General features: G+C 41.9%; 1 protein-coding gene across 9 annotated transcripts in view; it reads left to right on the plus strand.

Moving 5' to 3' along the window:
• Positions 1 to 14,959, plus strand: part of mapk8ip3 (mitogen-activated protein kinase 8 interacting protein 3) — a 68,927-nt gene that overhangs the window by 39,568 nt on the left and 14,400 nt on the right. For 5 of the 9 annotated variants that reach the window (XM_046306746.1, XM_046306742.1, XM_046306741.1 and 2 more), the window contains 6 exons: positions 5,907 to 6,058; positions 6,717 to 6,773; positions 9,620 to 9,790; positions 10,488 to 10,647; positions 12,902 to 12,952; positions 14,391 to 14,477. In XM_046306746.1, the coding sequence (XP_046162702.1) occupies positions 5,907 to 6,058; positions 6,717 to 6,773; positions 9,620 to 9,790; positions 10,488 to 10,647; positions 12,902 to 12,952; positions 14,391 to 14,477 (678 nt within the window). The remainder of the gene's footprint in view (positions 1 to 5,906; positions 6,059 to 6,716; positions 6,774 to 9,619; positions 9,791 to 10,487; positions 10,648 to 12,901; positions 12,953 to 14,390; positions 14,478 to 14,959) is intronic. The other 4 variants (XM_046306744.1, XM_046306747.1, XM_046306745.1 and 1 more) reach the window with 2 other exon arrangements.

Genomic DNA, 14,959 nt, shown 5'->3' on the forward strand with positions numbered 1-14,959 from the left:
AAATAAAAATACAATTGAAATGGGTTTCCATCACATTTTCAATTCTACTGATGGTTTTGTGACAAATTATTTTTGTTATATTGCGAATGTGCCCAATCTGGTATTGGCACATGCGCTCTAACCAATACCTCACAGACACAGTCTGGGAATAGCCTACAACATGATGAGATTATTATGGACAAAATAGCGAGATCGATCATCATGTTACCAGAATAAGACCCTAGATAGGATCATTAAGCTCATCAATGTGGACTTTCACCACTCTGTGAAGTTCATAACTTATTTCATTTGTATTCTAATAAACTGCATTCTTTCCCGAGTTGTAGTGGGAGGACCACACAACACATCATCGCGTGACTCCAAGTTTACTTCGATATGAAGCAACAATTTCATAGATTTTACTGAGTTACAGTTAAGGAAATCAGTCAATTGAAATAAATGCATTAGGCCCGAATCTATGGATTTCACAATACTGGGAATACAGATTTGCATCTATTGGTCACAGATACCTTTAAAAAAGTTTATGATAGAGAAATGAACATTCAGTTCTCTGGCAACAGTTCTGGTGGACATTCCTGCAGTCAGCATGCCAATTGCTCACTACCTCAAAATTTGAGACATCTGTGCAATTGTGTTGTGTGTAACCACATTTTTGCACAAAACTTGAGAGAAATTAGCTTTTTGTGGATATGGAACATTTCTGTGATCTTTTATTTCAACTCATAAAACATGGGACCAACTCTTTACATTTTGCGTTTATATTTCTGTTCAGTGTATATCATTATTTACTCATAAAGGCGTTTCCACCGCCTTTTTTTGCATAATTAATTTTACAGACAGAAAAATATCTCACTTTGTCTAGCGTTTTGTTTTGTCTACATTTATCTACATTTGCTATTTCCATCAGGCCTGTGGTGCAATTGTTTTATCCGACATTAAAAGGTTGGATGGAAACCTGGTTTCTGTAGGTAACATTTTCTTTAATAAAGCAGAAAAATCTAGTAAGAAAAGACTAGTTTGGTGGAATTATTGTAATCAAAAATGAGAGACTTTTAGATTTCTTCAAAACAATCAAACTTTATTATTTAATTACTGCAGTAATGGAGCTGGTTGGTAATCACCCCTTGAGGTGATCACTGAGAACTCAACGAGCTGGTTTGAGCCACAGCGTTTAATAGCAAAGTCCATCCTCCTTCAGTTTACATGACAAAGAACATATGTATGGAATGGGTCACGAGGTTAAGATTTGTATGAAAGATACTTATAATTCACAGCAGACAGTATCTTCTGTAAAAACTGTCCACATTGTGTGGAAACGAGGGTCTGGCCCCCCCAACTCCACACTGAAGCCATCTCCCCCTGGTACCCCAGTACAGAAACATTAACTCATGTCCGTGTTAAATCCCCCAGAGACCCACTTTCAGGTCACACAGACACAATAGAGTTATAAGAACTCTCTATTCTGTTACATAAAACAACCATTTGATGCAATTACAGTTTTATAACATGGTCTTGCACTTTTGCTTTCACACTAATGCAGCTGGTAGTGCAAGAAAGGCAAGTACAACAGTGATTTTTTTTTTCAAATGTCGAATTACTGTAGTTGGTGTTAGATTTGTTGTATATGGGTTAATCCTGGGAGAATGCCACCTGCCAAATTACTATTGAGATTCTTGTGCCAGTTTTCTCTGTAGAACTGACCTTGGTTGTTTGAGAGAAATGCCTTTGCAGGAGCCCTCAATCCTAATTGAGCTCATATGAAATTCACAACCACATTTCACATACCTACCTGTTCAACTAAGATTAGCTAGGGCAGGGGTTCCCAATTTGTTTTAGCCCCACGACCCCATTTTTATATAAAAAATGTTTTGCGACCCCACCATGTAACAAAGTGATGTAATCAACAGTCAATGTTTTTACTTCTACTTTTGACAGTATTTCAATCTACAGGAAGTATGGTTTGAAGTGACTGAAATGCATCAGAAAGGTATTGGGAAGTTCAGAAGGTCACCAGGCCATACATTTGTATGGTCTTGTTTATATATTTTATCCCAGTCTGATTTAGTACCTGGTCTCGTCCACTGTTCTGATGATTCCTGCGTGGCTTGTTGGCATTGTAGAGTGGCACACATATAGTGCATTCGGAAAGTATTCAGACCCCTTCACTTTTTCCACATTTTGTTACGTTTAGGGCTATGGCAGTCATGAAACTTTGTCAAATGGTGATTGTCAGGCAAATAACTGCCAGTCTCACGGTAATTGACTGTTAATTATCATAAACACATTTAGCATCTCCTTCCTTCCACGCATAGCCTACATTTTAAAAAGTCTAATATATCCATGTAATATAGCCTACACCAGTGGTTCCCAAACTTTTTATAGTCCCATACCCCTTCAAACATTCAACCTCCAGCTACGTACCCTCTCTAGCACCAGGGTCAGCGCACTCTCAAATGTTGTTTTTTTGCCATCATTGTAAGCCTGCCACACACACTATACGATACATTTATTAAACATAAGAATGAGTGTGAGTTTGTCACAACTCGGCTCGTGGGAAGTGACAAAAAGCTCTTATTGTATATGGGCACAGGGCACAAATAATAATAATCAATAATTTGGCTCTTTATTTAACCATCTTACATGTAAAACCGTATTTGTTCATTGGAAATTGGGAATAACTCACCACAGGTTAATGAGAAGGGTGTGCTTGAAAGCATGCACATAACTCTGCAATGTTGGGTTGAATTGGAGAGAGTCTCAGTCTTCAATCATTTTCCACACACAGTCTGTGCCTGTAGTTAGTTTTCATGCTAGTGAGGGCCGAGAATCCACTCTCATATAGGTACGTGGTTGCAAAAGTCATCAGTGTCTTAACAGCGCGATTTGCAACAAGGCAGGATACTCTGAGCGCAGCCCAATCCAGAAATCCAGCAGTGGCTTCTGATTAAATTACATTTTCACAGGACCGCTTGTTTAAATTTCGATGAGGCTCTCTTGTTCAGATATCGGTAAGTGGACTAGAGGCAGGGCATGAAAGGGATAACGAATCCAGTTGTTTGTGTCATCCGTTTACCTGCGTAATTGCGCGCCCAGCTCACTCAGGTGCTTTTCTATATCACATTTGACATTGTCCGTAAGCTTGAGTTCATTTGCACTCAGAAAAGCATACAATGATGGAAAGACCTGTGTGTTGTCCTTTTAATGCAGACAGAGAAGAGCTCCAACGTCTTAATCACAGCCTCAATTTTGTCACGCACATTTAATATAGTTGCGGAGAGTCCCTGTAATCCTAGATTCAGATCATTCAGGCAAGAAAAAACATCACCCAGAAAGGCCAGTCGTGTGAGAAACTCGTCATCATGCAAGTGGTCAGACAAGTGAAAATTATGGTCAGCAAAGAGAGTAACGGTCAATGTGATTGAGGCCATCACTTTTTAATAGAGACCATCACTCTCTTTTCTCATGCAATTGCATAGCCTATAGAAATGTTGCAGAACATGAACTCATGGGCTCTCATGAAGTGTTTGATTCGATTTTCGAATACATTTGCATTGCCGTCAGGATGATTAGAGGTACAATGATTACAGTCACGTAACAGCCCTGGTTACGTTACAGCCTTATTTGAAAATTGATTCAATTGTTATTTTCCCTCATCAATCTACACACAATAGCCCATAATGACAAAGTAAAAACAGGTTTTTAGAATTTTTGGCAAATGTATAAAAAAACAATAACTAAAATATCACATTTACATAAGTATTCAGACCCTTTACTCAGTACTTTGTCGAAGCACCTTTGGCAGTGATTAAGCTTTGAGTCTTCTTGGGTGTGACGCTACAAGCTTGGCAGATCTGTATTTGGGGAGTTTCTCCCATTCTTCTCTGCAGATCCTCTCAAGCTCTGTCGTGTTGATTGGGGAGCATCGCTGCACAGCTATTTTCAGGTCTCTCCAGAGATGTTCGATCGGGTTCAAGTCCGGGCTCTAGCTGGGCAACTCAAGGACATTCAGAGACTTTCCCCGAAGCCAATCCTGCGCTGTCTTGGCTGTGTGCTTAGGGTCGTTGTCCTGTTGGAAGGTAAACCTTTTCCCCAGTCTGAGGTCCTGAGCGCTCTGGAGCAAGTTTTCATCAAGGATCTCTCTGTACTTTGCTTTGTTCATCTTTCCCTCGATCTTGACTAGTCTCCCAGTCCCTACCATTGAAAAACATCCCCACAGCAAGATGCTGCCACCACCATGCTTCACCGTAGGGATGGTATTGGCCAGGTGATGAGCGTTGCATGGTTTCCTCCAGATGTGACTCTTGGCATTCCGTCTGGCCACTCTACTATAAAGGCCTGATTGGTGGAGAGCTGCAGAGATAGTTGTACTTTTGGAAGGTTCTTCCATCTCCACAGAGGAACTCTGGACCTCTGTCAGTGACCACCGGGTTCTTGGTCACCTCCCTGACCAAGGCCCTTCTCCCCCGATTGCTCAGTTTGGCCAGCTCTAGGAAGAGTCTTGGTGGTTCCAAACTTCTTCCATTTAAGAATGATGGAGGCCACTGTCTTCTTGGGAACCTTCAATGCTGCAGAAATGTTTTGGTACCCTTCCCCAGATCTGTGCCTCGACACAATCCTGTCTCGGAGCTCTACATACAATTCCATCGACAGTATGGCTTGGTTTTTACTCTGATCTGCACTGTCAAATGTGAACCTTATATAGACAGGTGTGTGCCTTTCCAAATCATGTCCAATCAATTGAATGTACCACAGGTGGACTCCAATCAAGTTGTAGAAACATGTCAAGAATGATCAATTGAAACAGGATGCATCTGAGCTCAATTTTGAGGCTCATAGCAAAGGGTCTGAATATTTATGTAAATAAGTTATTTCTGTTAGTTATTGGTAATACATTTGAAAATAAGTCTATAACGCAACAACATTTGGAAAAAGTGAAGGGGTCTAAATTCTTTCCGAATGCACTGTACGTGTTCCTTAGACTCTTATCTTTAAGTGATGGGGTCTAAATTCTTTCCGAATGCACTGTACGTGTTCCTTAGACTCTTATCTTTAAGTGAAGGGGTCTAAATTCTTTCCGAATGCACTGTACATGTTCCTTAGACTCTTATCTTTAAGTGATGGGGTCAAAATATTTAGCAGTTTAAACCAATGAAAAGATAAGAGGCATTTGTTGGAAGATAACAGAAACCTCTCTGTTTATTACAACCACATCTAGCGGCTACTGGAGAGTCTCTTGCGACCCCATTTTCAAATCAGGTGACCCCTATTTTGGGAAACTATAAGGGCACAAGGCGAGACCAAAATGCAGACACAGGAGGCAGATGGTTGAGCTCTGATATTTATTACGCCAAAAGGGGGTAGGCAAAAGGCAGGTCGGGGGACAAGCGAGAGTTCATAAACCAGGTCAGAGTCCAAACAGTACAAGGGGATAGTCAGGCGGAAACAGCGTCAGGACAGGCAAGGGTCAAAACCATGATGCCTAGGAAAAAACAGAGACTGGGAAATAGGAGCTTAGGAGAAACGCTGGTTGATTTGGCAAAACAAGCCGAACTGGCACAGAGAGACAGGAAACACAGGGATAAATACACCGGGGACTAATGGGGAAAACAGGAGACACCTGGAGGTGGGTGGAGACAATCACCAAAACTGGTGAAACAGATCAGGGTGTGACAGAAATGCTGATCTAGGGGCATGTTAAGCTAACTATGCCTCTTGGGTTGGCATTGAATAGTTTTCTTTCTGAAAATGTTGTGAAAAATAACATTTCTGATAGCCAGCACAGAACAGTTTGGGGTCAGCAGGCACAACAGTGTAAAAGGGTATCCCTTCTCATCCTCCCCTTTCTCTTCCTCTCTTCTCTCCCCCTTCTCTCTTCCCCATTTTCTCCCCCTCCTTTTCTCCCTCAGTACTCGTCTCCGATGGTGGATGGGGATGTGACTATGACGCAGCGTCGGCGTTTCACGCGGGTAGAGATGGCCAGGGTCCTGATGGAGAGGAACCAGTACAAGGAGAGACTAATGGAACTACAGGAGGCCGTCCGGTGGACAGAGATGATCAGGTGATGACAGGAGAAGGAGGAGTGGGAGGAGGGGAGTGAGGGGTGAAAGGGAGAGGAACCAGTACAAGGAGAGACTAATGGAACTACCTAGGATAGGATAAGTAATCCCTCTCACCCCCCCCCCTTTAAGATTTAGATGCACTATTGTAAAGTGACTGTTCCACTGGATGTCATAAGGTGAATGCGCCAATTTGTAAGTCGCTCTGGATAAGAGCGTCTGCTAAATGACTTAAATGTAAATGTAAATGTAAAGGAGGCCGTCCGGTGGACAGAGATGATCAGGTGATGACAGGAGAAGGAGGAGTGGGAGGAGGGGAGTGAGGGGTGAAAGGGAGAGGAACCAGTACAAGGATAGGCTAATGGAGATGCTGTCGGCTGTCTGGTGGACAGAGAGGATCAGGTGATGACAGGAGAAGGAGGAGTGGGAGGAGGGGAGTGAGGGGTGAAAGGGGGAGGAACCAGTACAAGGATAGGCTAATGGAGATGCTGTCGGCCATCTGGTGGACAGAGAGGATCGGGAAAGGCAGGCCGTATCTCCTATATTTAGCATGACAATGACCAAAGACGTTGGCAAGACCAACAGATCTGTGACCAGGCTAGATATATGCTGCTCCCATGATTTATTCCTGCAAAAACATGTCTCTCTCTGTCTCCTCAGGGCATCCAGGGAGAGTCCTCAGATGCAGGAGAAGAAGAAATCCACCATCTGGCAGTTGTGAGTTATTATCAGTGGCATAAAGGTGTCAGCATACTTCAGTTCGGCTAGCACCTAGTTTGGCTGGAACCGAACGAGTGAGCTCGCATACTCCCTTAAAAGACGTTCGCTTGAAAAATGAGAAAAAAGCGGCACTAGTTCTGTTTGTCAATTTTGAGACGACTCAAAATAATCCTAATTAATCTAAGATAACTCAATAAATCTGTCATTTATTTTGACGTTTTTGCCGAGGAGTTCTTAGTTACAATATTATATCTAAACTAAGATGTTTGGTGCAGTATTTTTTTGTGTTGAAAACGAGTCGTCTCTTGTTAAAGGACCACAGACTCTATAGAAGAATCCCTACTGTTGACCAATCACGATGAAGGGACGTAGACTTCGGCTTGCCTCGAAAAAATGTTGTGTGCCCGAACAGCCAAAAAAACCTTACCCGAAATCCCGAAAACGAAAACGAACAGAAACGTCACAAAATGCCGTCTGAATATACAGTTGAAGTCGGAAGTTTACATGCACCTTAGCCAATACTCTGTTTTTTACAATTCCTGACATTTAATCCTAGTAAAATTTCCTTAGGTCAGTTAGAATCACCACTTCATTTTAAGAATGTGAAATGTCAGAATAATAGTAGAGAGAATGATTTATTTCAGCTTTTATTTATTTTATCACATTCCCAGTGGGTCAGAAGTTTACATGCACTCAATCAGCATTGCCTTTAAAGTGTTTAACTTGGGTCAAACGTTTCAGGTAGCCTTCCACAAGTTTCCCACAATACGTTGGGTGAATTTTGGCCCATTCCTCTTGACAGAGCTGTTGTAACTGAGTTTGGTTTGTAGGCCTCCTTGCTCGCGCACGCTTTTTCAGTTCTTTCCACAAATTTTCTATAGGATTGAGGTCAGGGCTTTGTTATGGCCACTCCAAAGCCTTGACTTCGTTGTCCTTAAGCCATTTTGCCACAACTTTGGAAGTATGCTTGGGGTCATTGTCCATTTAGAAGACCCATTTGTGACCAAGCTTTAACTTCCTGACTGGTGTCTTGAGATGTTGCTTTAATATATCCACATATATTTCCTCCCTCATGTGGCCATCTATTTTGTGAAGTGCACCAGTCCCTCCTGCAGCAAAGCACCCCCACAACATGATGCTGCCACCCCCTTGCTTCACGGCTGGGATGGTGTTCTTCGGCTCCCCCTTTTTCCTCCAAACATAACGTTGGTCATTATGGCCAAACAGCTCTCTTTTTGTGTCATGAGACCAGAGGGCATTTCTCCAAAAAGTATGATCTTTGTCCCCATGTGCAGTTGCAAACCATAGTCTGACTTTTTTATGGCGGTTTTGGAGCAGTGGCTTCTTCCTTGCTGAGCGGCCTTTCAGGTTATGTCAATATAGGACTCGTTTTACTGTGGATATAGATACTTTTGTACCTGTTTCATCCAGCATCTTCACAAGGTCCTTTGCTGTTGTTCTGGGATAAATTTGCACTTTTTGCACCAAAGTACGTTCATCTCTAGGAGACAGAGAGGTATGACGGCTGTGTGGTCCCATGGTGTTTATACTTGCGTACTATTGTTTGTACAGATGAACGTGGTACTTTCAGGCGTTTGGAAATTGTTCTCAAGGATGACTTGTGGAAGTCTACAATTTTTTGTCTTTTGTCTTTTTTGGCTGATTTCTTTTGATTTTCCCATTATGTCAAGCAAATAGTTTGAAGGTAGGCCTTGAAAAACATCCACAGGTACACCTCCAATTGACTCAAATGATGTCAATTAGCCTATCAGATGCTTCTAACGCCATGACATCATTTTAAACAAATTGTTTAAAGGCATAGTCAACTTTGTGTATGTAAACTTCTGACCCACTGGAATTGTGATACAGTGAATTATAAGTACAATCATTTACATTTACATTTAAGTCATTTAGCAGACGCTCTTATCCAGAGCGACTTACAAATTGGTGCTTCACCTGTAAACAATTGTTGGAAAAATTACTTGTGTCAAGAAAAAAGTAGATGTCCTTACCGACTTGCCAAAACTATAGTTTAACAAGAATTTTGTGGAGCAGTTGAAAAACTAGTTTTAATGACTCCAACCTAAGTGTATGTAAACTTCCGACTTCAACTGTATGCACAAACTCTGCTGAACTGTTTCAGCTGGGTAGCATGCGGACGCCTTAAGGCTGTGTACTGTACACTAGTTGGGGTCAAAAGTTCAAAAGTTTGGGGTCACTTAGAAATGTCCTTGTTTTTGAAAGAAAAGCACATTTTTTGTCCATTAAAATAACATCAAATTGATCAGAAATACAGTATAGACATTAATGTTGTAAATGACTATTGTAGCTGGAAACGGATGACTTTTTTTATGGGATATCTACATAGGCGTACAGATGCCCATTGTCATCAACCATCACTGTGTTCCAATGGCACGTTGTGTTAGCTTATTTCCAAGTTTCTCATTTTAAAAGGCTAATTGATCATTAGAAAACCCCTTTTGCAAGTATGTTAGCACAGCTGAAAACTGTTATACTGATTAAAGAAGCAATAAAACTAGCCTTCTTTAGACTAGTTGAGTATCTGTAGCATCAGCATTTGTGGGTTCGATTACAGGCTCAAAATGGCCAGAAACAAAGACCTTTCTTCTGATACTCGTCAATCTGTTCTTGTTCTGAGAAATGAAGGCTATTCAATTTCTGATCAATTTGATGTTATTTTAATGTACAAAACATTTGCTTTTCTTTTAAAAACAAGGACATTTTTCAGTGACCCCAAACTTTTGAATGGTAGTGTACAGTTAATTAAATCTTTACTGAACTTTCTGACTGTACATCTCTCTCTCTCTCTTCTCTCCTTCCAGTTTCGCCCGCCTGTTCAGTTCCTCTGCGAGTCCTCCGCCAGTCAAGCGTCCATACTACAGCGTCAACATCCACTACAAATCCCCGTCCCCTGCAGGCTTCCCCCAGAGACGCAGCCACGCCATGTGTCAGATCTCCACCTCAAACCGAACCCTGGAGTTTTTCCCAGAAGAGTGAGAGAAAAACACACACACCAACCTTTTTTATTTACATTCTTCCCTCAATCTGTCTCTGTCCATACCTTCATCCCTCTATCCCTCCACCCCTCTCTCTCTCTCTCTCTGATCATCCTCCATCTCCATCCCTCTATCCCTTCCTTCATACCTCCATCTCCATCCCTTCCTTGTCCACCCTCTAACATTGTAGAGTTAGTTGTCTATGCATGTGTAGGGGAGAGTGTGTAATGTGTAATCCTACAATATGTGTGATATAATTTATTACCTCCCATCATATTTTGAATCAGTTAGTAGTGTTCTTGCATGTGGCATCATGTTAAAGTGCAAAAGGATGTATGGTTGCTAGTTCATATTACTGCTTTGTGCATTGTTCTTAGTGATTATTGCTAAGTGCAGATCACATATAGTGATTGCTGCTTATTTTACGCTCTACTCTTGTTTCTGGGTGTGTTCTTTTGTTTTCCATTTATTTTCTCATAGCTGGCTGTAGCTTAACTGCTTAAAAACTCACAATGCTGCTGTAGCTTCTCTCTTTCTTTGCAGCAGCTTGGCCGCGCTTGCTAACGCTTCGCTTCTCTCTCTCCGCCTCTCTCTCTCTCTCTCTCTCTCTCTCTCTCTCTCTCTCTCTCTCTCTCTCTCTCTCTCTCTCTCTCTCTCTCTCTCTCTATGCCTTTCTCTCCACCCTCTGTTCTAGACTGGCCAGTAATGGTGTTGCGTCTCTCCTTAGCGACTCTGCGCTGTCAGCTCGTCGCGAGCAGCGCCGGGAACAATACCGGCAGGTCCGAGAGCACATGCGCCGCGATGACGGCATTATGCAGGCCTGCGGCTGGAGCGTACCACCACGCTTCAAACAGGTACCGTCTCTCATCCACCTGTCCGTCTGTCCGGCCGTTTGCCCACCAATCTGAGTATTTAGCAAGCATTCAGCATCCAAGTAAAATGTCTTCCATCCCAGCTCTGCAGATTTAGCTGTGAAGAGACAGAATCATTAGATCATTTGTTTTAGTACTGTCCATATGTAGCTTGTTTTTGGTTGCATGTCTAGGAATGGCATGTCTAGGAATGAATTGTAACATTTACCTGGAGCCTGCTGGGTGATTTGAAAAGTCATAGTCAACTGATCAATAATATAATAATACTTTTAGCAAAAATGTTGTCTTTAATGTACAATTTGTAGAAACTATGACAATAGAAAGGTTCAGAACTTTTGTGAAACATCACAGCACAGTTGGAAAATATATGGCAAATAGAAATAAAAAATGGATGGTGTTAAGAGATAGATGGGAGGGGTTGAGTGGAGCTGAAGGGTGGGACTGAAAACAACGAGATAACTAATGTAAAATATATTGTGTCCGTGAAATGTATATACTGTAGATACAGAATTTTTGTGAAACAGCACAGTTAAAAATATATGGTGAATAGAAATAAAAATGGGATGGTCTTCAGAGATAGATGGGAGAGGTTGCTGGTAGCTGAAGGATGGTCTTCAGAGATAGATGGGAGGGGTTTAGGGTAACTGAAGGATAGGACTGGATGGTCTTCAGAGATAGATGGGAGGGGTTGAGGGTAGATGGGATTAAAAACAAACAAATAACTATTCTAAAATACATTTTGTCCGTAAAATGTATATAAAATGTATACCCCTTCACTTTTCCCACATTTTGTTACATTACAGCCTTATTCTAAAATGTATTATTCCCTCATCAATACCCCATAATGACAAACTTTTTTTTCTTTCTCAAGTGTATTAAAAATAAATGCAAACCCTTTGCTATGACACTCAAAATTGAGCTCAGGTGCATCCTGTTTCCATTGATCAGGATTATGTCGAGTCAGATCTGGGGAAGGGTACCAAAACATTTCTGCAGCATTGAAGGTCCCCAAGGACACAGTGGCCTCCATCGTACTTAAATGGAAGAGGTTTGGAGCCACCAAGACTCTTCCTAGAGCTAGCTTCCCTGCCAAACTGAGCAATCGGGGGAGGAAGGGCCTTGGTCAGGGAGGTGACTCTGACAGAGCTCCAGAGTTCCTCTGTGGAGATGGGAGAACCTTCCAGACGAACAACCATCTCTGCAGCACTCCACCAATCTGGCCTTAATGATAAAGTGGCCAGATGGAAGCCACTCTTCAGTAAAAGGCACGTGACAGCCCGCTTTGAGTTTGCCAAAAGGCACCTGAAGGACTCTCAGACCATGAGAAACAAGATTCTCCAGTCTGATGAAACCAAGATTGAACGCTCAGTACCTCCAGGCTCTGATCAGGCCCTACACCCAAACAAGGCCACCTCTAGCCTGCTCGCCTCCCTACCACTGAGGAAGTACAGCTCCCGCTCAGCCCAGTCAAAACTGTTCGCTGCTCTGGCCCCCCAATGGTGGAACAAACTCCCTCACGACGCCAGGACAGCGGAGTCAATCACCACCTTCCGGAGACACCTGAAACCCCACCTCTTTAAGGAATACCTAGGATAGGATAAGTATTCCCTCTCACCCCCCCCCTTTAAGATTTAGATGCACTATTGTAAAGTGAGTGTTCCACTGGATGTCATAAGGTGAATGCACCAATTTGTAAGTCGCTCTGGATAAGCGCGTCTGCTAAATGACTTAAATGTAAATGTAAATGCTTTGGCCTAAATGCCAAGCGTCACGTCTGGAGGGGAAAAAAAACAACCTGTTTTTACTTTGTCATTATGGGGTATTGTGTGTAGATTTAATGAAGAAAAAAAACAATTAAATCCATTTTAGAATAAGGCTGTAGTGTAACAAAATGTGGAAAAAATGAAGGGGTCTGAATACTTTCCAAATGCACCGTAAGCTGGAAGTAGAAGCCTACGTGTTTAAAGAAGCCATTAATTTACTCCAATTAGGGGTGGGGTGGTAGGGTTAGGGGAAAATAATAAAAGGAACATGTTTTTTTTAAATATCATATTTACAAAAGAATATATGGGGGATTGGAAATGATGCAGACAATTACATTGATGGAAGCTACAATCTATCTGCGATATTAAATGTACCCCCTAAATATAAATATATATAACAAAAAATGCCATCCATGTAGCAGTCAAAATACATCATATAGGGCGGTGTCTCTTTAACTCTATTTCTCCCAAAGACTGGTGCTCAGCTGGACAGTGCACTGGAAGGCCCGCTGAAGAAACAACAGGCAAGTTACACCCACAGGGTCCCTCCCTAACCTAGCATGAGCCGCATTTAGTTACCCCATAGACCCATCACAAGACACACCAACAGACCCCAAGTCTGACACAACACCTACACTGCATTCAGAAAGTATTCAGAACCCTTCACTTTTTCCACATTTTGTTACTTTAAAGCCTTATTCTAAAATTGATTAAATACATGTTTTCTCTCATCAATCTACACAGAAATACCACATATTGACAGAGCAATAACAGGTTTTTAAACATTTTTGTAAATGTATTCCAAATAAAAACAGATACCTTTTATTTATGTAAGTGTTCAGACCCTTTGCTATGAGACTCGAAATTGAGCTCAGGTGCATCCTTTTTTCATTGATCATCCTTGAGATCTACAACTTGATTGGAGTCCACCTGTGGTAAATTCAATTGATTGGACATGATTTGGAAAGGCACACACCTGCCTATACAAGGTCCCACAGTTGACAGTGCATGTCAGAGCAAAAACCAAGCCATGAGCTCGAAGGAATTGTCCGTAGAGCTCCGAGACAGGATTGTGTCGAGGAAAAGGGGGAGCTTTCCTCTTTTGTTCTCTATTTCTATTTCACCTTTCTTTTTTTTAGCAGGAGTCCCATTGAGATGAAGATCTCTCGTACAAGGGAGCCTTGCATATACACAATGTATAAATACAACATAATACAAAACTACAAAACATACTCAGGAGAATCATTCATCAGCATAGATGTCCCCAAACAACAATTTGAACTGCCTGAGAGGCACCAGTACATCTAGTTGCAGGGAACTCTGTAGATTGTTCCACACATGGGGTGCAAGGAAACCAAAAGCAGATTTATCCAACTCTGTGGAGACTGAAGGGATCTCCTGAGTTAGCCATCCCTAAGACAGGGTTTGGTCATTTGTACATTAAAAGTTTGTTAATGACGTTAGGTACTGCGGAATTGTATTCTTCCCCCAAGCAAGGGGGAGGCCAATGACATCAGAGGGCACCATCAGACCAACTTCTTAAATGTCCTAGCACATGAAGTTTGCACTTGTACCTAGAAATCACTATTCTGCTCAAAACATATATATTTGTAACCTTAAGTGTGTGTACATTACTGTATTAATGTCCCCAAGTAGACACACATTGGGCACAGACAGCAGCACAACACACAATCTAACATAAGCTATTGACACAATGCCCCTGTCCCTCAGTCATGTTAACAGACACCCCACAACCCGTTGACTCTGTTTCTCTGCTATATCAACCTACCTCCAATCTCAAAGCTCTTCCCCAAGACACATCAGATGTGTCAAAAGTGTGGTTATATGGCTATATGAACACAGCAATGTAGTTTTGATTTAGTTGAGTGGTAATGGCTTCTTCTATTGGAGGTCTTGGAGCAGTTTTGTGATTGGAGGGTTTGTCTGTCTGTCTTCTCCCAGGCCAATGAGAAGGAGGACAACCGCATGAAGAATGTCCCTGTTCCTGTCTACTGTCGCCCCCTGGTGGAGAAGGACCCCAACAGGAAGGTAAACAAACAAATATGTACTTGGTTAAAGCAAAAATCTGCAATATTTACTGCTGTTCAATCAATCGTCGTGTTAATTCATTATATATACCCATTGATTCTTTATTTAACTAGGCAAGTCAGTTAAGAGCAAATTATTATTTACCATCACGGCCTACCAAAAGGCCTCCTGCTGAGATGGGGGCTGGGACTCATTTTTTAAATATTTTTTTAATATAGGACAAAACGCACCACGACAAGAGACACCACAACACTACATAAAGAGAGACCCAAGACAACAACATAGCATGGTAGCAACACATGACAACAACATGGTAGCAACACAACATGGCAGCAGAACAAAACATGGTACAAACATTATTGGGCACAGACAGCAGCACAAAGGGCAAGAAGGTAGAGACAACAATGCATCACACAAAGCAGCCACAACTGTGAGGAAGAGTGTCCGTGATTGAGCCTTTGAATGAAGAGATGGAGATAAAA

Source organism: Oncorhynchus gorbuscha, linkage group LG16 (genome assembly GCF_021184085.1).
Source record: "Oncorhynchus gorbuscha isolate QuinsamMale2020 ecotype Even-year linkage group LG16, OgorEven_v1.0, whole genome shotgun sequence".
NCBI classification, from domain to species: domain Eukaryota; kingdom Metazoa; phylum Chordata; class Actinopteri; order Salmoniformes; family Salmonidae; genus Oncorhynchus; species Oncorhynchus gorbuscha.